The sequence below is a fragment of the Seriola aureovittata genome, chromosome 5 (assembly GCF_021018895.1).
Source record: "Seriola aureovittata isolate HTS-2021-v1 ecotype China chromosome 5, ASM2101889v1, whole genome shotgun sequence".
Taxonomy (NCBI): domain Eukaryota; kingdom Metazoa; phylum Chordata; class Actinopteri; order Carangiformes; family Carangidae; genus Seriola; species Seriola aureovittata.
Genome location: NC_079368.1, coordinates 30,699,856 through 30,725,463, shown reverse-complemented (window position 1 = coordinate 30,725,463; position 25,608 = coordinate 30,699,856). Strand labels below are relative to the sequence as shown.

At 45.6% G+C, this 25,608-nt stretch overlaps 2 protein-coding genes across 3 annotated transcripts; one reads left to right on the top strand and one right to left on the bottom strand.

The window, feature by feature from the left end:
• Nucleotides 1-1,781: 1,781 nt before the first annotated feature.
• Nucleotides 1,782-8,319, bottom strand: med27 (mediator complex subunit 27). 2 transcript variants are annotated; one of them, XM_056376584.1, is made up of 8 exons: nucleotides 8,080-8,316; nucleotides 4,246-4,390; nucleotides 3,734-3,864; nucleotides 2,569-2,662; nucleotides 2,364-2,471; nucleotides 2,237-2,278; nucleotides 2,082-2,159; nucleotides 1,782-1,993 (listed from the first exon to the last, which is right to left on the bottom strand). In XM_056376584.1, the coding sequence occupies exons 1-8, from the start codon at nucleotides 8,280-8,282 to the stop codon at nucleotides 1,859-1,861; spliced, it is 936 nt and encodes a 311-aa protein (XP_056232559.1). In that variant the 5' UTR covers nucleotides 8,283-8,316; the 3' UTR covers nucleotides 1,782-1,858. The 2 variants fall into 2 exon arrangements, with proteins under 2 accessions (XP_056232559.1, XP_056232560.1); XM_056376585.1 differs by lacking the exon at nucleotides 2,082-2,159 and having other exon boundaries at nucleotides 8,080-8,319.
• Nucleotides 8,320-10,186: 1,867 nt separating this feature from the next.
• Nucleotides 10,187-17,775, top strand: ntng2a (netrin g2a). The gene is made up of 6 exons (XM_056375875.1): nucleotides 10,187-10,603; nucleotides 14,926-15,184; nucleotides 15,659-15,804; nucleotides 16,698-16,936; nucleotides 17,085-17,257; nucleotides 17,741-17,775. Exons 1-6 carry the CDS (start codon nucleotides 10,376-10,378, stop codon nucleotides 17,773-17,775), a joined length of 1,080 nt encoding a protein of 359 aa, XP_056231850.1. The 5' UTR covers nucleotides 10,187-10,375.
• The last annotated feature ends 7,833 nt before the right edge of the window (nucleotides 17,776-25,608 follow it).

Sequence of the window (25,608 nt, the reverse complement as noted above, 5' to 3'; positions counted from 1 at the left end):
ACTGCTACTAGTAATCACAACTACTACTGCTACTAGTAATCACAACTACTACTACTGCTACTAGTAATCACAACTACTACTGCTACTAGTAATCACAACTACTACTGCTACTAGTAATCACAACTACTACTGCTACTAATCACAACTACTACTGCTACTAGTAATCACAACTACTACTGCTACTAATCACAACTACTACTTCTACTAGTAATCACAACTACTACTGCTACTAGTAATCACAACTACTACTGCTACTAGTAATCACAACTACTACTGCTACTAATCACAACTACCACTGCTACTAATCACAACTACTACTTCTACTAGTAATCACAACTACTACTGCTACTAGTAATCACAACTACTACTACTGCTACTAATCACAACTACTACTGCTACTAATCACAACTACTACTGCTACTAGTAATCACAACTACTACTGCTACTAATCACAACTACTACTGCTACTAGTAATCACAACTACTACTGCTACTAGTAATCACAACTACTACTGCTACTAATCACAACTACCACTGCTACTAGTAATCACAACTACCACTGCTACTAGTAATCACAACTACTACTGCTACTAATCACAACTACCACTGCTACTAGTAATCACAACTACCACTGCTACTAATCACAACTACCACTGCTACTAGTAATCACAACTACTACTTCTACTAGTAATCACAACTACTACTGCTGCTAGTAATCACAACTACTACTGCTACTAGTAATCACTACTACTGCTACTAATCACAACTACCACTGCTACTAATCACAACTACCACTGCTACTAGTAATCACAACTACCACTGCTATTAGTAATCACAACTACCACTGCTAATAGTAATCACAACTACTACTGCTACTAGTAATCACAACTACCACTGCTACTAATCACAACTACCACTGCTACTAATCACAACTACCACTGCTACTAGTAATCACAACTACCACTGCTACTAGTAATCACAACTACTACTGCTACTAATCACAACTACCACTGCTACTAGTAATCACAACTACCACTGCTACTAATCACAACTACCACTGCTACTAATCACAACTACCACTGCTACTAGTAATCACAACTACTACTTCTACTAGTAATCACAACTACCACTGCTACTAATCACAACTACCACTGCTACTAGTAATCACAACTACCACTGCTACTAATCACAACTACCACTGCTACTAATCACAACTACCACTGCTACTAGTAATCACAACTACTACTTCTACTAGTAATCACAACTACCACTGCTACTAATCACAACTACTACTGCTACTAGTAATCACAACTACCACTGCTACTAGTAATCACAACTACTACTGCTACTAATCACAACTACCACTGCTACTAATCACAACTACTACTTCTACTAGTAATCACAACTACCACTGCTACTAGTAATCACAACTACTACTGCTACTAATCACAACTACTACTGCTACTAATCACAACTACTACTGCTACTAGTAATCACAACTACTACTGCTACTAGTAATCACAACTACTACTGCTACTAATCACAACTACTACTGCTACTAGTAATCACAACTACTACTGCTACTAATCACAACTACTACTGCTACTAGTAATCACAACTACCACTGCTACTAGTAATCACAACTACCACTGCTACTAATCACAACTACCACTGCTACTAGTAATCACAACTACTACTGCTATTAGTAATCACAACTACTACTGCTACTAGTAATCACAACTACCACTGCTACTAGTAAAGCAATCCTTTTTCAGACGGGTGTATGAAAAATGAAATCAAACTTTATTGAAACTTTACACAGAGACAAACAGAAAGACAAAAACACAGCTGATGTCTGTTTACATGCGACAGGTGTCATGAAACGCCTCCAGGGTCCTAAAGTCTCGCCATGTTGGAGGAAGTCCGTCCTGAAGAAAACGACCACAGCGCTGACAGGAAGACTGGAAGAGTTTAATGTAGCTCCGTAGCCAGGTCTGCAGGTAGAGAGTCAGACAGGTAGAGACACAGACAGGTGAGACAGACAGGTATAGGTTATTGATCGGCTGTTGATCGATGTCTCACCATGAAGGACCGAACCACGACGTCGGGCATCTGAGGCAGCTGGTAGTGTAGCAGGGCAGTGGTGGCGTGGTCTGTTACCTAGCAACAGCACAACCAATCAGAGCACTGCTCACTCACACCTATGTTACTATTTCAGGTGGACAGATGAATCTTACCTTTTGGAACACCTGGTACTGAGACTTGGTCCAGATGTCAAGCTGAGGAGGAGATACAGACAGGTTACCATGGGGACAAACAAACAGGTATCATTCGCTACCTTTTAGGGGAGTCCAACTTTCTCACCTTTCTGTCCTCGTTGTAAACATTCTCGTTGAATCCTCGAACAACGGTTCTGTCGATGAACAGCGAACGCATCACGACAATTGCCTTTAACACCTTCCCCAGGGTCACCTGAGAGGGAGACAGGTGAGACAGACACACCTGTTACCTGCTGAACTCACTTGTCCAAACACACCTGTCACCTGTTCTATGTGATGAGCCTCAGTACCAGCAGCACAGCAGACGTCCCGTTGGGTCTGAACAACTCGATGGTCATGTCGGGAAACATCCTGCCGATCCGAGAGATGACATCATCCACATACCTGTGAGCAGGTCAGAGGTCAGGTTCAGCTTCACACTGACATTATAATATCAGACAGATAGACAGCGAATAATCAATAAATGTTTGATATGAACTCTGAAATGTTTATGAAATCTGTTTCATATCGACTGTGTGGAGTCAGTCTGTAATGCAGTATGTACAGTACATAGTACTGCAGTTTTATAGTATTTACAGTATGCAGTACTACAGTGTTACAGTATGTCAGTGGTGATTGCTCTAAGACTGCAAGGGAAGCTCAGCTTCCCCTAAAATGTCAACAAAATAATTGGTCAAATATGTTCTGTTGTGTGAACATTTCATTGACTAAATATGCGCTAGAACACGTTCATCTTTTGTTCAGAATCAGCTCCTTATCACAGGTAACCGACACGACTTCTTCTCCTTCCTCCCGCAGCGCCACAGAGCTTTACACAGTGCAGACGCCGAGCGTCTCCTGACTTCAATGTGGAAGCAGAGAGTGGGTTGTTCCACTGCAGCCAAACTAGACGGTCATTGGATAAATGCTGGGCTTTGTCCCGCCCATCGGACGCTCAGCGTCTCTGGGGGTCTATGGGACAGTGGGCTGGCCCAGATGCTCGGCTTCTGCATGATGATTGGATGATCTGTCTGAGGCTGAGTCCCTTTTTGATTGACAGCGAAATGAGCGAATCAGCGATCTTGAAGTATAAGCATCCACCGGAGCAGTTTTCAAGTTTTTCATTCCGTTGTTCGGAGTTGATCTGGAGACGTTACTGATCCTCAGCGACTTTGTCTTTGTTAAAAACGACTATTGTGTGTTTGGCGACTCTCTTCTGTCACTCTGCGAATTTACATATAAATAAACGGACACATTTTATGATGTAGGCCGAAAATGAGCTTCCCCTCCTTATAAGACCAGCAGCCGCCACTGCAGTATGTACAGTACGCAGTACTACAGTGTTACAGTATGGACAGTACACAGTACTACAGTGTTACAGTATGTACAGTATGCAGTACTACAGTGTTATAGTATGTACAGTATGCAGTACTACAGTGTTATAGTATGTACAGTATGCAGTACTACAGAACTCACTGAGGAGGTAGTACCAGAGTACTGGGCTGGACTTTGGGCCGTCTCTTGGCTGAAGCTCCCATCTGATTGGCCGATCGTTTGAGTGACTGTTGGTTCAACAAACTGGAGGCCAGACCGGCGTGGTACTGCAACTACACACACACACACACACACACACACACACACACACACACACACACACACACACACACACACACACACACACACACACCACCATCATCATCATCAGTACTGACTGACTCTGGATGTGTACCTGAGACCAGTGACAGCAGCACTACCAGCAGGTGAAGTGGTGCTGATGTTTGGGCAGATGCTGGTCGTCACGGTAACAGAACATCAATATGATTTACACAAAGTAAGGTCATTAGTTAATGGAGCAGTGATTCAAGAGACTCAGCTGGTTAATCAACTAAAGATCACTTCACATCAAAGTGTGTGTGTGTGTGGGTGTGTGTGTTATTAGTCAGAAGCTGCTGATGTGACGCAGCCTGTTAGCATGTTAGGCTAGTTACCTTGTTGGACCACTTGTAGGCCTGCAGCAGCTGAGAGTACAGAGGAGTTTTATCCTGAACCGGATCCAGACTGAGCAGACCACTGTTATGGAGAGGATGAGACTCTGAGGGACGACCCACCAGACCACTGAGACGCTCCAACTCACTGAGAGACAGACAGGTGGAGGGACAGGGAGATTTTTTTTTTGTTTGATTTTTAAAAACAGACCTTTTTTTCTAGTTAATTCCATGAACACAAGTTCTGCTGTTATCAAAAAAAATTACAACAAAGAAAAAACCATGCTAAAAAGGAACTACCAAAAACTAAACAGTGGAGGAAAGACTTTCAGCCTGTGCCAAAGGGGCGAGGCAACCAAGTCATTGACAGTCTGGCACACTCTCTCCATAACACCCTCCCAGTTCTTCCTCTCAGACTCTTCAGTTCCCAGAAAAACACCCAGAATTTTCATGGCCTGTTTTTCCCCAGCTGAGATTTCCTGGTAACTGTGGTGTTTCCTCGTCTGCCCACTGCCCAGCCTCCAAAGCCTCCAAAGCCTCACTTTTTCCCCAGTTCACCTTTGCCGATGATGTCCTTTCATACAGACTTAAACTGCTTGACAAGAAGTCCACATACCTCTGGTTTCTAACAAATACATTGATGTCATCAGCATAAGCAGAAACCACCAGTGAGGGGCGCTGAGACAACCCTGGTAATATGATTCCTGGCAGCTTAGATCGTAACCTGGTCAGACGTGGCTCAATTGCTAATGAGTAGAGCTGTCCAGAAATAGGACATCCCTGTCTGATGCCCCTCTGAACCGGTACTGGACAGCTCAGCCCACCACCCACCTTCACCAAACAAAAAGCTTCCTTATACAACAAACAGTGACACAAAACCCCCTCCAAAAGCAAAAGCAAAAACCATGATCAACCCTATCAAAAGCCTTCTCCTGATCCAGTGAAACAATCCCCACATCGATATTGTACAGTTTACAAATGTCCAGTAAGTCTCCATGATGGATCTCTCCGGTACAGTATGATTGGTCTCTGTGGATTATTAATTCCATAAAGTGTTTCAGTTTGTTGGCAAGCACTTTTGAAAGAAGTTTGTCATCCGTACACAGTAAAGCTGCTGGTCTCCAGTTCTTTAGCAAAGCCAAGTCTCCTTTTTTGGGCAGCAGTGAAAGAACTGCCTACAGGACGCTGGTAACAGGGCTGAGCACATTACTGCAGCACCTCCCCCAGGTCAGCTCCCAAACACTTCCAGGAGTGCTTATAAAACTGTGCAGGCAGTCCGTCCAGTCCCTCCAGGGAGATGTTAAGAGTCCAGGACGGCTCTGTCCTCAGAGCCCAGCTGCAGAATCCCCTGCAGCAGCTCGTCCACACACTCTCTGTTACAGTCCTATGTCCTGAAGAGGGCGCTGGAGAACTCTACGGCATGTTGTCTCATCTTACTCGGGTCAGTCGTCACTGCACCGTCAGGGAGGTGGAGACAGACCATCTGTTTGGTCGGAGAGACGGACTTCTTCAGGTTAAAGGAGGCGGGAGCATCCACGTCTCTAACGCTGGTGTAATGTGACCTGACCAAAGCCCCTTTAACCCTCTCGTGTTGGAATGAACTTAATTCATGTTTCTTCTGTTGAAGTCTGTGACTGACTGTGCGTGAGTAGAATATTTTCTAAATCCCTAATTTCTTTTTCTAAATCCTGAATAACTCTTCTTACTGTCACTGTGGAATGACTTGTGTACTGTTGACAGAAAGACTCTGCAGAAGGTCGCAAAAGTCTGACAGAAAGCTCAGTCCTGGAGCAGCTGAACATTAAAGTGCCAGTGAGAGCTGCATCTAGTGGTTGGTGAAATGTGAAAATCAAAAGCGACTAAATGATGCTCAGTGAAACCTACTGGATAAATGTGACTGTTCAGTAACCTGTTGCTAAAACCATGTGTCACGTAAACCCTGTCCAGCCTGGCTGCCCTCACATTCCCATCCAACACTCTGACCCATGTGTGCTGCCTGACCAGAGGATATCTGAGCCTCCACACATCACCTGTGATAACAAGGCAGATGACTGCAGGTGCGGTTCCTCTCCTGTTCTCCCCCCATCACCACATTCACTCTGATCACCCTGTTCTAAGAAGTCCTTTAACTTCTGGAACAAGTCCAGCCTGTGCGAGCTCTGATTCAGAGCGTGATGTTAATGAAGCAGAAAGAAAAGTCCTGTGTTTCTGCTCTGACCACTACAGCCCTGCCCGTCACCATCTCTGTGGTGGAGATGACGTGGACGTCCAGGCCCGGAGAAAAGAGGACGGCCACACCAGCAGAGAGGTTGGTCCCACGAGACGGGAAGTACTGACCCTTCCACCACAGACCTGTCTGTCTCATTCCAGTCACTGTGCGTCTCCTGCAGGAAAACAATATCTAACCTCTTCTGGGATAACGATCACCCAGTGCACCACATACATTTTCATGTTACTTATTAGTTTAGTTACTTTTCTACATCAGGAAAATAAAATCAGTCCCATTGACAGACTTTCCAAACTTCTCATCTAAAAATCATTAATCTCATGCAGTGTGTACGATTCAGCACCGCATGACTGTGAGCCATCAACAGACACAAAGTCAGAGTTATCCTCCATTTCTTCATCCTTCCCCTCACCTGTCACACTCTCCACAACACCTGTCTCTTTAACCTGTTCAGCAGCACACTGACTGTGGTCAGATTTACCTGCCGCTCCTTTTAAACTCTCTCCTCCCCTGACCTCCTGCGATGTTTCCTCTGCTCCTCTCATTTCATCTGTGCCCACAGCTGTTTGTTGTTCACCTCCCTGTGTGTCAGCCTGCCCGCTGGATCCTTCTCCTGAACCCCGTTCAGCGTGGCGCCGCTCGCTATCAGCTCCACCACTAATCACTCCTCTTTCAGAAACACGTAGCAGAGGTTACCGTGCCACACACGGTCTCCCATCGCCAGGAGAACCGCCTCCACCGGCACAGTCGGGTCAGGCTGGACCCAAACCGCAAGTCGGATGGAGAGGGGTGGAGTCCTGGAAAACCCCAATCCTCGCCAAGAAACACGGCCCGCCTCCACCAAAACACCTCCGACCACACAACAACTCACAACAACTCACTACAATAAATCTACAATAACAGCATCAAACAAAGAGTTAAACGCCGAACACCAAAACTCACTCGTTCACCCACCATGCTCACTTCCCAGCATGCACTCTGACAGAGAGAGAGAGACGGAGAGGAAGGGAGAGGTGGAGAGACAGACAGGTGGAAGGAGAGGGAGAGAGAGACAGGTGGAGAGCGAAAGAGAGACAGGTGAAGGGAGAGAGAGACAGATGGAGGGGGAGAGAGACAGACAGGTGGAGAGAGCGAAAGAGAGACAGGTGGAGAAAGAGAGAGAGACAGATGGAGGGGGAGAGAGACAGACAGGTGGACAGAATGGTTATCTGTTAAAATCAATGTGACACTTAGCTGCTGTAAAACAAAAATGTTTCTCTGTTAAGGACAGTAAAGTTCATACACCTGACAGGTAACATTAGCAACACCTGGCAGGTAAATTTGATCTGAAGATGTCAGATTGATCCACTGATTTCCCTGATCAATAGCCAAAACTTTATTTTGCCTTGTTTCATTTTCCCAATCCACACATCCGGGGCTCTGTGCTTATCTTATATTTATTAGCTTAGCTTAGCTTAGCTTAGCTTAGCTTATGTTGCCGTGACCACAGCGGCAGGTATCAGTGCTGTGCGGTTTGATACGAGTTAATGACAGCTCAGTCTACAGTGTGGCTACAGGCTAACTGTTTACACCAGTAGTTGACTGGCTGCAGTCTGGGGAGCCGGACTCACTTGAGGTCTCTGTTGACTGCCTGCAGGTTGTCCTGGAACTCTGCTATAAACTGCTTCTCTCGGCCCTCCAGGGTCTCCCGGTTCTTCATGCCGTCCTTCAGGGACTCGAAGACGCGGCTCACGCTAGAGCGGAGCGCCTGGATGCCGCTGATAGCATGAGAGAAAGCGTCCAGATTCACCCCGACGTTCACCACGTCCGCCATCTTGGCTGTTTCTCTGCTGCTGGCGCTCAGAGATGACGTCATGGAGTGGAGACGCATGAAAAAAAGGGAAGATAATTCGCGCTAGGCCAAAGATACAGCTAAAGTACAGTCCAGGAAGATCAAGTTGCCACCTTTGAATGTGAAAACAATTAAGTTTGGTATCCGTGGTAAAAATGGGAATATGAATTTTCTGCTCAATATTTTACTTTTTTAATTTTTTATACACAAATGCAGGTATTTTACAACCAAACCATGTATAAATCATTTGCTGAACGAATTTAAATTAGTAAGCAAGTCCCTGAAGCTTATAAAAGATGATAAGAAAGCCCTTAAAATAGTTAATTTGAAATAAGCACCTTCTATATTTTTCTTGCCTTTTATATGATGTACTTTTTGTTTATTTCTTTAATGTAGTGATGCTCAACTGGCATTAGTTCTTATTCTTTTCTGTGAAAAATAAATATAAAAGATAAATAAATGCCTTATTTGTTTGTATCTTAATATGTGTTTGGAAATATATATATATATATATATATATATATTATATATATATATATACATATATATGTCATGGACACTTTCCTAATCTCCTGTTTGAGGTTCCTCTGAATCATTTACATTTGAAATTTAAGTTGTGCAAAACTAAGAACTATTAAAAAAAAAAAAAAAAGTTATTTTCATCAAATTGCGGCCTGGTACAGTATCTGTTTAAAAAACAACTTTATTTAGAACAATTACAAACCAATTTCTCGTGGGAACAGAGAGCCACAGGGATCATATCCAACCCTGAAGTTGGAAGGTAGGGTAGAGGTAGAGAGAGAGGCGGAGAGAGGTAGAGCTGACAGTGGAGAGAGAGGGAGGTAGAGAGAGATAGAGGTAGAGGTGACAGTGGAGAGAGAGAGAGAGGTAAAGCTGACAGTGGAGAGAGAGAGAGAGATAAAGAGAGATAGAGGTGGAGAGAGAGTCAGTTGAGACTGAGCCGACAGAACGAACACATCACTGAGAAGTTTTTCTACGGCAGCAACAGAGGAAAGGAGGAGAAAAAGATAAAAAGAAGAGGAGGAGAAAAGAGAGGAGGAGACAAGACAGAGGAGGAGAAGAAGAAATAAAGAAGAAAAGGAGAAAAAGAAAGAGACTGAACAACAGGAGGAGGAATAAGTCCTGTCGCCTGTTTAATCACCTTATCAACAGAGAGAGAGACAGGTGAGTAACAGAGAGAGAGACAGGTGAATAACAGAGAAATAGACACAGGTGTTGGACAGGTGTTGGGAGTCCGGACCTCAGTCTGATCCAGGTCCAGGTCTGAGGTGGAGGGTCAGACTCTGCAGCAAAGGTTTTAATAAACCAGTGTCTGTCCTCAGTGTCTCCCTTTAATCATCTCTCTTCAGTCGGACACAAACAAACAAACAAAGATGAGTCTCATTCATACCTGACTTTATTTCTCTGGGGGATGCAGGACACAGAGATAGAACATCCTCTACCTGTTTATAATAAAGTTCACAACTTTCTACACCTGTTACAACACCACAAGGTTCACTTAGTAAATGTTCTGGAGCTTTTGATCTGATCACATGATCTTCCTCAGCATCAGAATGAACTGATGATGTGACAAGCTCAGCAGGTTAAACCCGTCTGTACCCAGGTTCAGTCTGTTATTGGTTGTTGATGACGATCATTCGATCGATCATTAATAAGAACTAGAGTGTTTGTGTTGCACGTCTTCACTGGCCCAGAGGTTTGGTACAAAAAGACAGCAGCCAATCAGAACACAGAGCACCCTCAGGCGATCAGATGGTCGAACAGAACACTGAACCAGGATCAAAGAGAACAGAACATTCAGGTGAACATACCTGGTCGACGACTCTGTTCAGGTCTGTTCAGGTCTGTCATCTCTGACTATGTCACTGGTGGTTTTTGTTGTTCCAGTTTCATTGAACCACCTGAGGGACACTCAGGGGATGGCGACCACCTGATGGATGGTAACCAGCAACAACTCTGTAACCATGACAACCACCTGTTTGAGGAGAGAGAGCTGAACCTTATGAGATGTGACTTCTTGATGAACTTCCTGTCTGTCTGACGGTCAGTCCACCATGTCCCTCTCCCTCCTTCCCCTTCTTGTCCTCCTACCGGCGCTGGGCAAGAGTCAGACCGGAGATCTGTTTGACGTGTGTCGGTCTCTGCGCGGCTCGGAGGCGGGGCCGGGCTGGGAGTTCTATGCCTGTCAGCCGCCACCCGCCAACATGAAGGAGGTCATGCAGATCAGAGTCGACCCCCCCGGGATCACCTGTGGAAACCCACCTGAGAGATTCTGTACACTGGTCAGTGACACACACCTGAACACACCTTAACACACACCTGAGCACAGAAACATAGATCAGATCAGACCAGACTGGAACCAGCATCAGAACATTCCTGTTCTGGTCTTCCCCCTGCGGGTTTAACTGGACTAAACAAACTGACTTCCTGTAAACAGACATCCCATAATGCATCACTCTCTGAGGAGCAGACTAAACAACTGCTGACATTCCTCCTGTCAGTCATCTGCTGACCCCTCAGAGTGATCAGGTGACCTCCTGCAGGTCCTCGGGTTCTGTCTAATTGATCCTTTGGGAAGCTGAAGTCTGAATTATTGATGAATGTAGCAGAAATCAACTGTTAATGATTCATCAATGAGTATTCACAGGAAACAAAAACTGACACTGTGTCAACAGAGGTCAGAGGTCAGCAGTAAATACAGCAGCAGACATACTTTAGTTGTAGTAGACTCTGAGGAATTAACCAGTTTATACTGGACTCACTCTGAGCTGAAGTGGGAGCTGTACTAGGAGCTATACTGGGAGCTGTAGTAGGAGCTGTACTAGGAGCTGAAGTGGGAGCTGAAGTGGGAGCTGTAGTAGGAGCTGTACTGGGAGCTGTACTGGGAGCTGTAGTGGGAGCTGTACTAGGAGCTATACTGGGAGCTGTAGTAGGAGCTGTACTGGTAGCTGTAGTAGGAGCTGAAGTGGGAGCTGTACTAGGAGCTGAAGTGGAAGCTGTAGTGGGAGCTGAAGTGGGAGCTGTAGTGGGAGCTGAAGTGGGAGCTGTACTAGGAGCTATACTGGGAGCTGTAGTAGGAGCTGTACTGGTAGCTGTAGTAGGAGCTGAAGTGGGAGCTGTACTAGGAGCTGAAGTGGAAGCTGTAGTGGGAGCTGTAGTGGGAGCTGTAGTGGGAGCTGAAGTGGGAGCTGTACTAGGAGCTGTACTAGGAGCTGAAGTGGGAGTTGAAGTGGGAGCTGTACTGGGAGCAGTAGTGGAAACTGTAGTGGGAGCTGAAGTGGGAGATGTACCGGGAGCTGTACTGGGGGCTGTAGTGGGAGCTGAAGTGGGAGCTGTACTAGGAGCTGTAGTGGGAGCTGTACTAGGAGCTGTAGTGGCAGCTGAAGTGGGAGCTGTACTAGGAGCTGTAGTGGGAGCTGAAGTGGGAGCTGTACTAGGAGCTGAAGTGGGAGCTGAAGTGGGAGCTGTAGTAGGAGCTGTACTGGGAGCTGAAGTGGGAGCTGAAGTGGGAGCTGTAGTAGGAGCTGAAGTGGGAGCTGAAGTGGGGGCTGTAGTAGGAGCTGAAGTGGGAGCTGTAGTGGGAGCTGTACTGGGAGCTGTAGTAGGAGCTGAAGTGGGAGCTGTACTAGGAGCTGAAGTGGGAGCTGTACTAGGAGCTGAAGTGGAAGCTGAAGTGGGAGCTGTAGTAGGAGCTGTAGTAGGAGCTGTACTGGTAGCTGTAGTAGGAGCTGAAGTGGGAGCTGTACTAGGAGCTGAAGTGGAAGCTGTAGTGGGAGCTGTAGTGGGAGCTGTAGTGGGAGCTGAAGTGGGAGCTGTACTAGGAGCTGTACTAGGAGCTGAAGTGGGAGTTGAAGTGGGAGCTGTACTGGGAGCAGTAGTGGAAACTGTAGTGGGAGCTGAAGTGGGAGATGTACCGGGAGCTGTACTGGGGGCTGTAGTGGGAGCTGAAGTGGGAGCTGTACTAGGAGCTGTAGTGGGAGCTGTACTAGGAGCTGTAGTGGCAGCTGAAGTGGGAGCTGTACTAGGAGCTGTAGTGGGAGCTGAAGTGGGAGCTGTACTAGGAGCTGAAGTGGGAGCTGAAGTGGGAGCTGTAGTAGGAGCTGTACTGGGAGCTGAAGTGGGAGCTGAAGTGGGAGCTGTAGTAGGAGCTGAAGTGGGAGCTGAAGTGGGGGCTGTAGTAGGAGCTGAAGTGGGAGCTGTAGTGGGAGCTGTACTGGGAGCTGTAGTAGGAGCTGAAGTGGGAGCTGTACTAGGAGCTGAAGTGGGAGCTGTACTAGGAGCTGAAGTGGAAGCTGAAGTGGGAGCTGTAGTAGGAGCTGTAGTAGGAGCTGTACTAGGAGCTGAAGTGGGAGCTGAAGTGGGAGCTGTACTAGGAGCTGTAGTGGGAGCTGTACTAGGAGCTGTAGTGGCAGCTGAAGTGGGAGCTGTACTAGGAGCTGTAGTGGGAGCTGAAGTGGGAGCTGTACTAGGAGCTGAAGTGGGAGCTGAAGTGGGAGCTGTACTAGGAGCTGAAGTGGGAGCTGAAGTGGGAGCTGTACTAGGAGCTGAAGTGGGAGCTGAAGTGGGAGCTGTACTGGGAGCTGTACTGGTAGCTGTAGTAGGAGCTGAAGTGGGAGCTGTACTGGGAGCTGTAGTGGGAGCTGTACTGGTAGCTGTAGTAGGAGCTGAAGTGGGAGCTGTACTAGGAGCTGAAGTGGAAGCTGTAGTGGGAGCTGAAGTGGGAGCTGAAGTGGGAGCTGAAGTGGGAGCTATAGTAGGAGCTGAAGTGGGAGCTGTACTGGGAGCTGTAGTGGGAGCTGTACTGGTAGCTGTAGTAGGAGCTGAAGTGGGAGCTGTACTAGGAGCTGAAGTGGAAGCTGAAGTGGGAGCTGTAGTAGGAGCTGTAGTAGGAGCTGTACTAGGAGCTGAAGTGGGAGCTGAAGTGGGAGCTGTACTAGGAGCTGTAGTGGGAGCTGTACTAGGAGCTGTAGTGGCAGCTGAAGTGGGAGCTGTACTAGGAGCTGTAGTGGAAGCTGAAGTGGGAGCTGTACTAGGAGATGAAGTGGGAGCTGAAGTGGGAGCTGTACCGGGAGCTGTAGTGGAAGCTGAAGTGGGAGCTGAAGTGGGAGATGTACCGGGAGCTGTACCGGGAGCTGTAGTGGGAGCTGAAGTGGGAGCTGTACTAGGAGCTGCAGTGGCAGCTGAAGTGGGAGCTATACTAGGAGCTGTAGTGGGAGCTGTACTGGGAGCTGTACTAGGAGCTGTAGTGGGAGCTGTAGTGGGAGCTGTAGTGGGAGCTGAAGTGGGAGCTGTACTAGGAGCTGAAGTGGGAGCTGTACTAAGAGCTGAAGTGGGAGCTGAAGTGGGAGCTGAAGTGGGAGCTGTACCAGGAGCTGTAGTGGAAGCTGAAGTGGGAGCTGTACTAGGAGCTGAAGTGGGAGCTGAAGTGGGAGCTGTACTGGGAGCTGTAGTGGTAGCTGAAGTGGGAGCTGTACTAAGAGCTGTACTAGGAGTTATACTGGGAGCTGTACTAAGAGCTGAAGTGGAAGCTGTAGTGGGAGCTGAAGTGGGAGCTGTACTAGGAGCTGAAGTGGAAGCTGTAGTGGGAGCTGAAGTGGGAGCTGTAGTGGGAGCTGTAGTGGGAGCTGAAGTGGGAGCTGTACTAGGAGCTGTAGTGGGAGCTGTACTGGGAGCTGTAGTGGGAGCTGTAGTGGGAGCTGTACTGGGAGCTGAAGTGGGAGCTGTAGTGGGAGCTGTACTGGGAGCTGAAGTGGGAGCTGTAGTGGGAGCTGTACTGGGAGCTGTAGTGGGAACTGTACTGGGAGCTGTACTGGGAGCTGTAGTGGGAACTGTACTGGGAGCTGTACTAGGAGCTGTACTGGGAGCTGTACTAGGAGCTGTACTGGGAGCTGTGGTCTCTGGATTGTTGTGTTTTTAATTTTTGTTGTTCATGTGAACAAGTCGTCAGTCAACTGCCTTATAGTTAGACAATGACACATGAACAGAGCAGGTGTTTCACTGTGGAGACTCCCTCTCCTTCCCTCTCGCCCCGCACCCCGACAACCAGGCCAACAGGAATGGTCCCATGCCACCTGATTGGTCGCTCCACTCCCTGTTCTGAACAGAACTGCAGTGTTTCCGCTGTGACGTGTTTTAACAAACCTCACACTGACATGAAGGATGTGTTTCCCTCATTAGCTGGTGTCTGTCAGTGTTAGTCAGTGATGGTTGGTTAAATCCTGTTTAGTGGTCGACTGTGACAGTTGGCAGCAGCAGCTGAAGTTAAAGGATAAACCTCTGATCAGATTAACATCCGTTTTAATCCATCACTGCACATGTATGTTAGTGGGACACAAACACACACACACCACACACACACACACAGACATCATCATTAGACATCAGTGTCTTAAAGGAGCTATATGTAAGTTTAGCTATTGCTACACAGCTAACGTTAGCATTAGCATTAGCAGCTGTTCATCCGTCATTGTTTTTACAGTTGGACCCACAGTGACTCAAGCTGTGTCTCAGTTCAGGTCTGTGATGTCATCTGAAGAGCGATGACATCACTCCTCAGACGTGTTGAGCTGGCTGATGTGATGAGTTTGGTTCTGTGTGTCCTCAGGAGAACCCGTACCTGTGCAGTGATGAATGTGACGCGTCTAGCCCCGACCTGTCTCACCCTCCCCAGCTGATGGGGGACAGGGAGAGGGGGGGCCTCATCACCTATTGGCAGACGGTCACATGGTCCAGATATCCTGAGCCGCTATTGGCCAACATCACTCTGTCCTGGAACAAGAGTCTGGAGGTGGTCGATGACATCATCATCACCTTCGAGTACGGCCGGCCAACCAGCATGGTGCTGGAGAAGTCCATGGACAAAGGTAATTGGTTTGGGTCTGATGGTCTGGGGGTCTGGTCTGGGACACCTTCCATAGCTGATCACAGCACGGTGCCGGGTCAGGTTCACCTGTGAAGACCCACACTTGTATCAGTCCCAGACTCACTGAGAACAGGACCAAGACCAGTGCAGAGCCAGGAACAGACCAGGATCTGCACAGAACAAGAAGGACGTTTGAAACATCGGTGACTCACAGGAGGAAACAACAACAAAGACACCGTTGAAAAGAAAAACAAACAAGATGTAAATGTTGGAATAATTTAACATGTTGGGCATTGATTATCAATTGTCATCAGAAATTAACAATATAGTATGAACATTAATAACGATTAATCAATTTGATTAAAGTTGTAGTTATTGCTGCAGATGCTGTCTCAAAATATATTAATCTGGAGCTGTGATTGACAATGAACTGACTAACGACCACATCAGTAATAAGTCATTGTGTGTGTTGCAGGTGTGACGTGGCAGCCGTATCAGTTCTACGCTGACGACTGTCTGGAGGTCTTCGGCATGTCACCTAAACGAGTCTCGGATTTAGCGCCGACTAATTTAACACGGGTGATCTGCACCGAGCAGTACTCCCGCTGGGTCGGAGCCAAGGTGGGAGACTGGACCTATAATGGTCATACTGTTAATACTGGTCATACTGTGAAACAGATAATGTGCCTGCTGCTTGGTGTGTACCCTCCCTCCCTTCATGGGAGGATGGAAACAAGCACACACAATCCCCCTTTAGCTTTTAAGATGAAGGTTGTGTTTGAATTTTGTATCACACAAAGAAAACTAAAAGTTGTATGGGGAAAATTTCTGCACTACTGGCGTCCCAAGGTTTCCATAAAGACAATGATATATGAAATGTGTATCTACAGTTTAAGGTTGAGGTTTTAACACAGTTTAAAAAGCTTTGGACAGCCCTCTCTGCACTTTGGGGGGATTTCCTCTAGAATTGTAAAAGAATGAGACCAAAACTGATATAAGACCAATTTCTTGTTTTTATATAGAAATTGGATTTAAAAGAGGTTGTCAGATTTTTCTTGAGGAAGATTTTCAGGGATGGCAGTTAAACTGCACGTGATGTCATCCACTCTGGCTTTGACCATTCTGTGCAATGCACACCCATTATAAAATCTAAAAAAGTGTAAAAGTGACATAAAACGTAAACTGCGGTTTTGTGAAACCATAAAAGTTAGCAAAGTAGCAATTTAACTAAAAAAAGACGCATTTAAAGTTTCAACCATGTTTCTATGTCAAAGTATTTTCTGGGTTTTCTTAAAGCTATGGGACTAGTTACATGCCGAAATCTTTATGGAAGATTAAGAAGAAGAAGAAGAAGTAAGCAGGATTGTAAGATGTTCCTACTGTACTACATAATGATACAGACTCTAACACATTAATAGTTGAAGTTAATCTTGGAAACTGAGAGAGTGAACAGCAGGTGTGATGGGACAGGTGTTGTGTAGCTGACAGGTGACCTGACTGCTGCTGTCTGACAGGAGGAGAAGACTGTGGTGTTCGAGGTGCGCGCTCGGTTCGGAGTGTTCGCGGGTCCGAAGCTGATCAACATGGACGCTCTGTACACACGGATGGAGACCATGAAGGGTCTGAGAGATTTCTTCACCTTCACCAACCTCCGTCTGAGACTGCTCCGCCCCGCGCTGGGCGGGACCTACGTCCAGAGAGACAACCTGCTCAAGTACTTCTATGCCATCTCCAACATCGACGTACCTGCCAGGTAACCAACAACTGCACCCACCATAACTCAGATGACCAATCACTGAGCGAGGAGGCTGTGATGTCAGAGTGTCTGTTGCAGAGACTGATGTCAGACAGGTGTGTGTGTGTGTGTGTGTGTGTGTGTGTGTGTGTGTGTGCTCCTGCAGGTGTAAGTGTAATCTGCATGCGTCTCAATGTGTGTTACGAGATGCGACCCTGCAGTGTGAATGTGACCACAACACAACGGGACAGGACTGTCAGCGCTGCAGACGAGGGTTCAAGTCCCGCAGCTGGAGACCTGGATCATACCTGCCCCTGCCCAAAGGCACTGCCAATACCTGTATGTACCTGTACCCCCCCCCCCCCCCACACACACACACACACACACACACACACACATACACACATACAGGTAGATACACAGTGTGTCATGCTGTTTGAATAAAAGTCAAAGTGAGAAAGACTGAAACATTTAGGAACCAATCAGAACTCAGAACAGTGTGACTCCTCCCAGCCATTGACATCAGTACACCATAAGAAAATATATGAAGAGGTTTGTTGTCAGTCGTTTGTGTGCATGCGCGTGTGTGCATGCGTGTGTGTGTGTGCGGTGTGGTGGTCTGTGATATTGGGGGAAGTGTCCTGGTGGCTTCTGGGTAAAACTTGTTCTTCTGTCTTGTCCTGTTTGTGGTCCTCTACTGATGATCCTGGTCAGGTGGATCCAGACTGGTCCTGATCCAGTTCGGTCCAGTGAAGGATCACAGTGGAGGGAACACGACTCCACTTATAATCACACCTCATTAACATGTTGTGTCTTTTTCAGGTGAAGTAGCTGAACCATCAGCCAGTAAGTACTGACACCTGTCTGTCTGTCTGCTCACCTGTCTGTTCACCTGTCTGTTCACCTGTCTGTTCACCTGTCTGTCCCTCAGCCCTTTCTGTCTCTTAGTCAAAGACATAAAAACGTAGTAACGTGGTCAGTGTTGCATCATGGGAACAGATATGAGCTTTGAGCTCAGAAACCATTTTAAATGTGACAGTGTCACTGACTGTAGCTACCTTGTTGCCATGGTGAAAATGATTGACAGGGCCAAACTCGTCTGTTTGTTATTGTGTTGTAGTTTTACCTCAGTAAAGATCTGAATTATTCTTTCACCACTGACAGTAACTACTAGTAACTACTAGTTACTGTGTTGGCACTACTAACTAACCCATTGAGGAGGTGGAAACCAGCTCCATAAATAGATAGATAGATAGATAGATAGATAGATAGATAGATAGATAGATAGATAGATAGATAGATAGATAGATAGATAGATATTTTATTTAACCCATGTTCTGAAAAGTAAAATCACTGTTGTTGTCAGTGGAGTCTGGTGTTTCTGAACAAAAAGGTCTGACTCTGTAGAAATCCAATGTAATGTTTGATGTTTGTCCCTGTCAATCACTTCCACCCAGAAACATGGGAACAGAAATTAATCCCAGTGTCATCCTTTAAAAATCAGAGTGCATTCTGGGAGGAAACTGAGCGTTAATCTGTGGTTCAAAGCAAGTTAACACACTAGCAGATGGTGTGTGTGTTTAATCTGAGCTCATCTGTTTTAACCTGGCAATCGCCTCACACACATGCACACACACACACACACACACACACACACACACACACACACACACGCACATACACATACACACACACACAGAACAACAGATCCATTCTACAAGATGCAACAGTGACAAGAGAAAATAGTAATGATAGAGAATAAAGACCAGTGTGATATAGAGATGTAACACACACACCTCTGGTCAGAGACAGCCAGTTTCTCATCAGAAAGTTGATATTTAGCTTTAGAAAATTTCAAACTCATCTCATTCCTGCAGCAGTGAAACTGTGTAGTGGAATCTGTCCAGCAGTGTGTGGAACTAGTCTCCATTAGAGAAACATTAGAGTCCAGTGAAGGTCTGCAGAACAAATCTGTTGGGGTCAGGTGACTGTAGTAGACTCCAAACTAAATGAAGCTCAACGTTCATGATTAATCTCCTTGATCAACAGCTCCTAACAAAACTGCACACTGTGTGGACCTACACATCAAGCAGGAGATATAAAAGATACGGTATAAAATGAACAGTCACAAAAATGTATCTGAACGCAGCACAGAGATGTGCAACTCCAGCTTCAGGCTATGAGGCTCAATAGAAAACCACTGAGCTTAAAGTAATAGTTGTGGTTATTAGACGTGGGGTTTTGTCAGGTCGTCATGTACAATCAGAGTGTTACCTGCAGTAGATTCAGTTTAGAGGAGCAGCAGGGGCACCCGAACACTAGAGGAGTGATGAGCTGCTGTGGGCAGGGCCAACAGAAAAAACCTGTTTTAGACACCTACCAAAACAATCCAACATCTGTTTAAATGAAGCTTCATATAGAATATTTTCAGCTCTTTATCTTCCCGCCAAAACAAAGTAAAGTTTAGCTCTTTCTGATTCACTCAGCTGACCTGCAGCTGCGGTGTAATTCAGTGCATGCTGTAGGCGCGCTTGTGCATAGGAGCACAGTAGTTCAGCGGTTGATAAAAATGCAGTGCCAAAAGAAAGTGCTCTTTTGGCAGGAAGATAAAGAGCTGAAAATATTCTATGTGAAGCTACATTTAAATAGATATTGGATTGTTTTGGTGGGCATCTTTTAAAACTGTCTTAAACAGTTTTTTTCTGATGACACCGCCCACAGCAACACGTAGCTCTGCTAGTGTACCAAGTGGCAGCGCGCTGATCTGAATCTACTGCAGGTAACACACTGACTATATATGACCACCTCACACAACCCCACATCATCAAACCCAAACTAACCCTTTAACAGCACTGAGATCTGTTGTTGCTGCTACTGTATGTACTTCCTCAGACCTGTAAACCCCGGAAGAGAACCAGGTTCTGGAGGAGATTTAGATCCCAAGGACAGAAAAGTTCAGGAGGTGTTGGGGAACTGGGAGGAGGTGTATTTTAAGGATAATTTAAGACCACATGTAGCTTAAAATATAAGACATGGTTAACAATGTGATGTGAACATACCCACCAACATCAACTGGGTAAGACTTAAAGCAAGATCTCTGTGAACTCTGATCATGGATGTTTTTACAGAATCCTGTATCATTTCCCTCGCTGTAATTTCTGTGGTTGCCATGGCAGCAGGTTAAAAAAGTTAAGGGGCTAGGTTACAGTTGAAGACAACACACAGTGTTCAGATCAGGGATGTGTGTGATGGTAACGTCATAAACGTCAACCTCACTCGTTGGTACTGGAAATACTGGTCGGTTAAACTAATTATAAATATTTTATTCATGTAGAACACCGGTTAACTGCTGCATCTAAGATGTTTGACAGCCACCCACCACTAGGTGGAGCTGCAGCCCTGACAGACAGACCCCCACTTCTCCCTTCTGATGCCAGGATGTTGTAAACAGGAAAGCAGGACAGAACCAGCTCAGTTTGGCAGATCTAGAAAAATTAAAAAGATGTTGTCTCGTATAAAACCATTCAACCAACGTGTGCCAGGACTAGCTGCTGGTGCTAGCCCTGCTAGTGTTAGCCACAATATGCAAATCGATACAACACGTAGTATTTCCCATCAATTACCAAGACTGTGATGGCCCACCATGGTTCATCTTCAGGTTCAGTGACAGACAAGTTCATGTTCAGGTTCAGTGGCAAACTGAGGTTCAGGTTTGGAAGCAGGATCTGTATGTTTTGTGGGTTTAGGAGGTTTGGGATAAAGTTATCACATCGTTATGCATCATTATCCACATGTATTCGATGGTCTGATTTATTTTGGAGTCTACTGTCAGCCGGTGGGTGTGAGGGCAGTTTGTAAGGGGGTTGAGGGTTGGGGGAGAGGGGCATCGTGGGATGCCGTTATTCACATTTCATTAAATTGAAAACCAGTGTTCTGTCCTGTAACGTTCTGCAGAGTTCAGTCAGTGTCTGTAGAGAACCAAAAACTGAGATTCACTAAAGAGAGTAACTCTTCTTCTCTGACAGCGGCCGGTGACTCTAACTCAGCAGCATCTGATAGACCCTCTGCCTCATCAGATGGAGTGACTGACACTACTACTCCTACTACTACTGCTACCACTACTGAGACTACTACTACTGATAGTTCTACTACTGACAGCACTATTACTACTGACACTAGAACTTATGCTACTATTACTGACAGGACTACACCTACTGACAGTACTGCTACTATAAACACTGCTACAACTATTGGCATTTCCGCTACTGACCCTACTATTACTACTGATAGTACAACAACAATTTTTATGTACACATTCATTACTGATGCAATCTATACAAGCACACGAAGTCCTCTTACTGTTACAGATATAGGAAGTACTTCTACTACCACTGACACATGGAGTACTGCAGAGACAAGTACTAGTTATGACACTAAATCTGTATTTGACATGGACAGTGTATATACTATTAGTACTTCCATGACTGATACTAGTTTAACAACCTACCTCAGTAGTACTAGTGATACTGATGACTTTCCTAAAGCTGGTGTTGAATCTGCTACGACAACAGCTGTTACTGGTACTACAGTTTTTACTGCTGTCAGCAGCACTGTTTGTAGAACGGGTTGTGATGCGTTTCCAGACTTTAGTGGTACAGCAGAACGTCCAGCAAATACAGCTCTGTCCAGCAGTCCTGCCTTGGAGACTGGAGAAACTGTGTCCAAACCAGCTCTCACAGTACCAGACACCACCATTCCCAGTACCACTAGTAGCACCTCCAGTCTCTCCAGTAACATCAATACTAAGAGCCCCATAATCCCAGGCTACAGTACTGACTCTGAGGTGTCTATTTCTGACCCAGTGACTCTACCCTTTGACTCCACCTCCTCACCAGACAGCAAAGACTCTGCCTTCTCTGGGACTGGTACTACCAACCTGATCACCAGTACTACCCTATCTGCTGATGGTACTACATCAACCGGAGTCCCACCTCTAACAACCATCCCAGAAATAACCCCACCAGGTGATAGGGCTCCATCTGGAGATGCTCCACCCACAGTGTCAGCCCCAACCAGTCAGACTGGAAATGCTTCACCTACAGCAGGAGCTGACACAACCTCTCCTGAGGTTCCATCAGACACTAGATATATACTACCTCAAGATGTACGTCCTCCTGATGTACCACTGCCAGATGTATCTTCCCCTGATGTATCTCCTCCAAATGTACTTCCTCCTGGTGGAGCTCCTCCTGCTGTACCTCCTCCTGATGTACAACTTCCTGATATACCACCTCCAGATGTATCTCCTCCAGATGTACTACCTCCTGGTGGAAATCCTACTGCAGCATCTCCTCCTGATGTACCACCAGCAGTACCACTTCCAGACATACTTCTTTCTAATGTATCTCTACCAGATGTACCACCTCCTCCTGTACCTTCTCCAGATGTACCTCTTCCTGATGTACCTTCTCCAGATGTACCTCTTCCTGATGTACCTTCTCCTGATGTACCTCTTCCTGATGTACCTCCTCCAGATGTACCATCTCCTGCTGTACCTCCTCCAGATGTACCACCTCCTTCTGTACCTTCTCCAGATGTACCATCTCCTGCTGTACCTTCTCCTGATGTACCTCTTCCTGATGTACCTCCTCCAGATGTACCTTCTCCTGATGTACCTTTTCCTGATGTACCTCCTCCAGACGTTCCTCCAGAAGTGCCATTCTCTAGGACTCCAGACTCTCTGATAGATGTACCTCTTCCTGATGTACCTTCTCCTGATGGAGTAACTCCTGAAGTGTCTCCTCCTGATGCTCCCCCTCCAGCTCCCGATGCTCCTGTAGAGTCCTTGTCACTTCCCTCTGAAGAAGCAGGAGGTGATGCTGCACCAGACACAAGCTCCACCATCCTAGGTCGGTCTGACCCTGCTGCCGATTTGGCCCCTGTGGACTTCACTTTCCCTTTTCCGGAAGATACAAATCCAGCTAAACCAGGACCAGATTCTGGATCAGATGCTGGACAATCTTCTGAACCAGTGTCTGTTGATGATCTTGGCATCATTCCTGATGATTCTCTTGGATCTGTTGATGCTTCTGAATCAGATTCAGTTGATCCTGCACTGGATTCCATCTCAACAGGACCAGACACAGGAGAAATACAAAATAGAGGACCAGATTCTCCTGTACCAGATCGTGCAGGTTCTAGTCCGGAATCTGGACCAGATTCTGTTCCAGCAGTAGATGATCCAGGATTAGGCTTGTCTCCTTCAGCAGCTCAAAAAGAAGGAAACTCTGAAAAGGCTTCAGCTGCTGGCCAACCATCAGGACAGTCCAATGAAAAGAAAGACTCTAAACAAGAGAAGACAGAAGAGCAGAAAGGTACAAACAAGTCATTGTATTGTGAATTTCTTGTCAGAATCTGGCTACTTAGGGTTAGGGTTATACAGTTGTATCACCAAGAAACAACAAAATGATTTTTTCATCAGTTAATTGTGTTCATTGTGATAAATCACTGACATCAAGCAGGTTTCAAGTCCTTTCTGTAAAGTAAACCAGATCCATTATTCCCTTGTACTTCCTGGTGAAAAGTTGCTGCTGGTGCCTTGTGTTTTTTAGAAGATGTAAGTAGACATGGAAAACTGGCAGCAAACAAACCGGTTGGATAAATGAGGGAAGAGACATAAAGTTAAAACCAGCAGGACCAACGTGTTGATCAATCCTCAAATGAACTGAAACACTCTCCTTTGTGGAACCAAACAGCTGCTGAGGCCAAAGAGGAAACAAAGACAGAATCCAAGGAGGAAAGTGTTGGTGAGAAAGAGGGAAAAGTCTACGAGAAAAAAGGTACATGTAGAAACAGTGGTAGACCAGCCACCTACTGGCTAGCATTACAACTGCAGTACTAGCATGAGTAGTAGAAGTAGTCGTAACTGTACCTGATGCTGTTTAGTTCTGAGCTCTAATTGGTGGTTAGTTCAGAGGTCAATCCCTGACCTTAGAGTTTTGGTTAGTTAGCTACCTTACTGTTGCCATGGTTACACACCTTGCTTTGTGTCCAAAGCGACCCAGAAGCTTCTGATTCCAGGAGGACCAAAGTTCAGTCAACTGTCCAAAATCGCCTACGTCACCTTCCAGGGTAAGACTACCTCCAACCAGCTGACTCCTTCTCCCATACTGCGCCAACCCCCTGACAGATGATCCCTCCCCTTGAATAAATAGCCACTCCCAGATAAACTGAAAGTGTGTTCAGATATTTTAGCATCCTTGTTTATTGTTTCAACAAATGTCAATCCACCCCTTATCTTTCTGACCCCTCCCACTGTGATTCACTACAGATTGATCATTTTCAGGGTAAGGGTCACCAGAGAGAAGAAACACAAACAGACCTGTAACAAAGCTGTGCAGTCATGTGACCTGCTACAGTAGAAAGAATGTTGGCTGTGATTGGACCACAGATCCGTCCCATCTCCATCAGTGTTCATGTTGTCTCACCTGTCCAATTGTTTGATTTCGTCCATGCTGTTTTATGATGTTTGGAGCTTCTTTGTTAACTGTCATGACACAGTAATTTCACTGTACTCACAGTGAGTTAGTTAGAGTTAGTAAGTTACATGTCAGGTTACATTACCCAGTAGTATGATCTCAGATGCTGATCCAACTGTTGATCCAGTGTGTGACTCATAGGACTAACTCCAGGTGAGTGTGTTAGTGACGGTCTCTGTCTCTGTGTCAGACTGTGAGTGTAACAGCCACTCCAATCGCTGCAGCTACATCGACTTCATCAATGTGGTCACGTGTGTGAGCTGCAAACACAACACGCGAGGACAGAACTGTCAGTTCTGTCGCCTCGGTTACTATAGAAACACCTCGCTGTCATTGGACGACGAGAACGTCTGTGTGGGTCAGTAACACATACACACACACACACACACACACACAACACACACACACACACACACACACACACACACACACACGTTCTATGTCTCTATGTCCAGTTTATTATTTATTACTAAATATGTTCAGTTACATGAGTGACTGGAGTTTGATTTTTTTTCCTGCAACCAACCAATCATACTAATAATAATAATAATACTAGTACTAATAATAATAATGTCAAATTTACCTTTGGTTACCTTTAAAAGGATGCTCAGGATGACTCACTGTCCTTTCCTTCCTTTGATTCTCAGTCCCGTTTGTTTTGTTCAGTAGAGTTTTAACCTTTGAGGAAACTAAAGAAAATTGTACATCCATTATTTTCAAAATAAAATACATCCACTCTTTAATGTTGATATCTCCTCATTAAATTGTTATTCATTGATGGTGATGATTAAATATTTTTACAGTACATTTGTTTATTAGATTAGATTAGTTATACTTCATTAACAATAAACCATACTCTCACATTTTGTGTCTTCAGCGTTAAGCTTATATAATTTTAAATAATATTTACATCCCCATAACTCATAATTGGGTAAGAGCAACAAAAATCCATGTATGAATCAGATCAAACTCTGGAAACACGCTGCTCGACATGATTGATCAATCATTGATCATTTATCAACATGATAGAACACGTCTACACCTGAACTAAAAGCTTCTGGTTGATAATTTTCATTTAATCAATACCAGTAAAACTTATGTCTTTCTCTGCCGAGAGTCCACACAGGTGTCTTACCTGCCTGTGATTTGTTT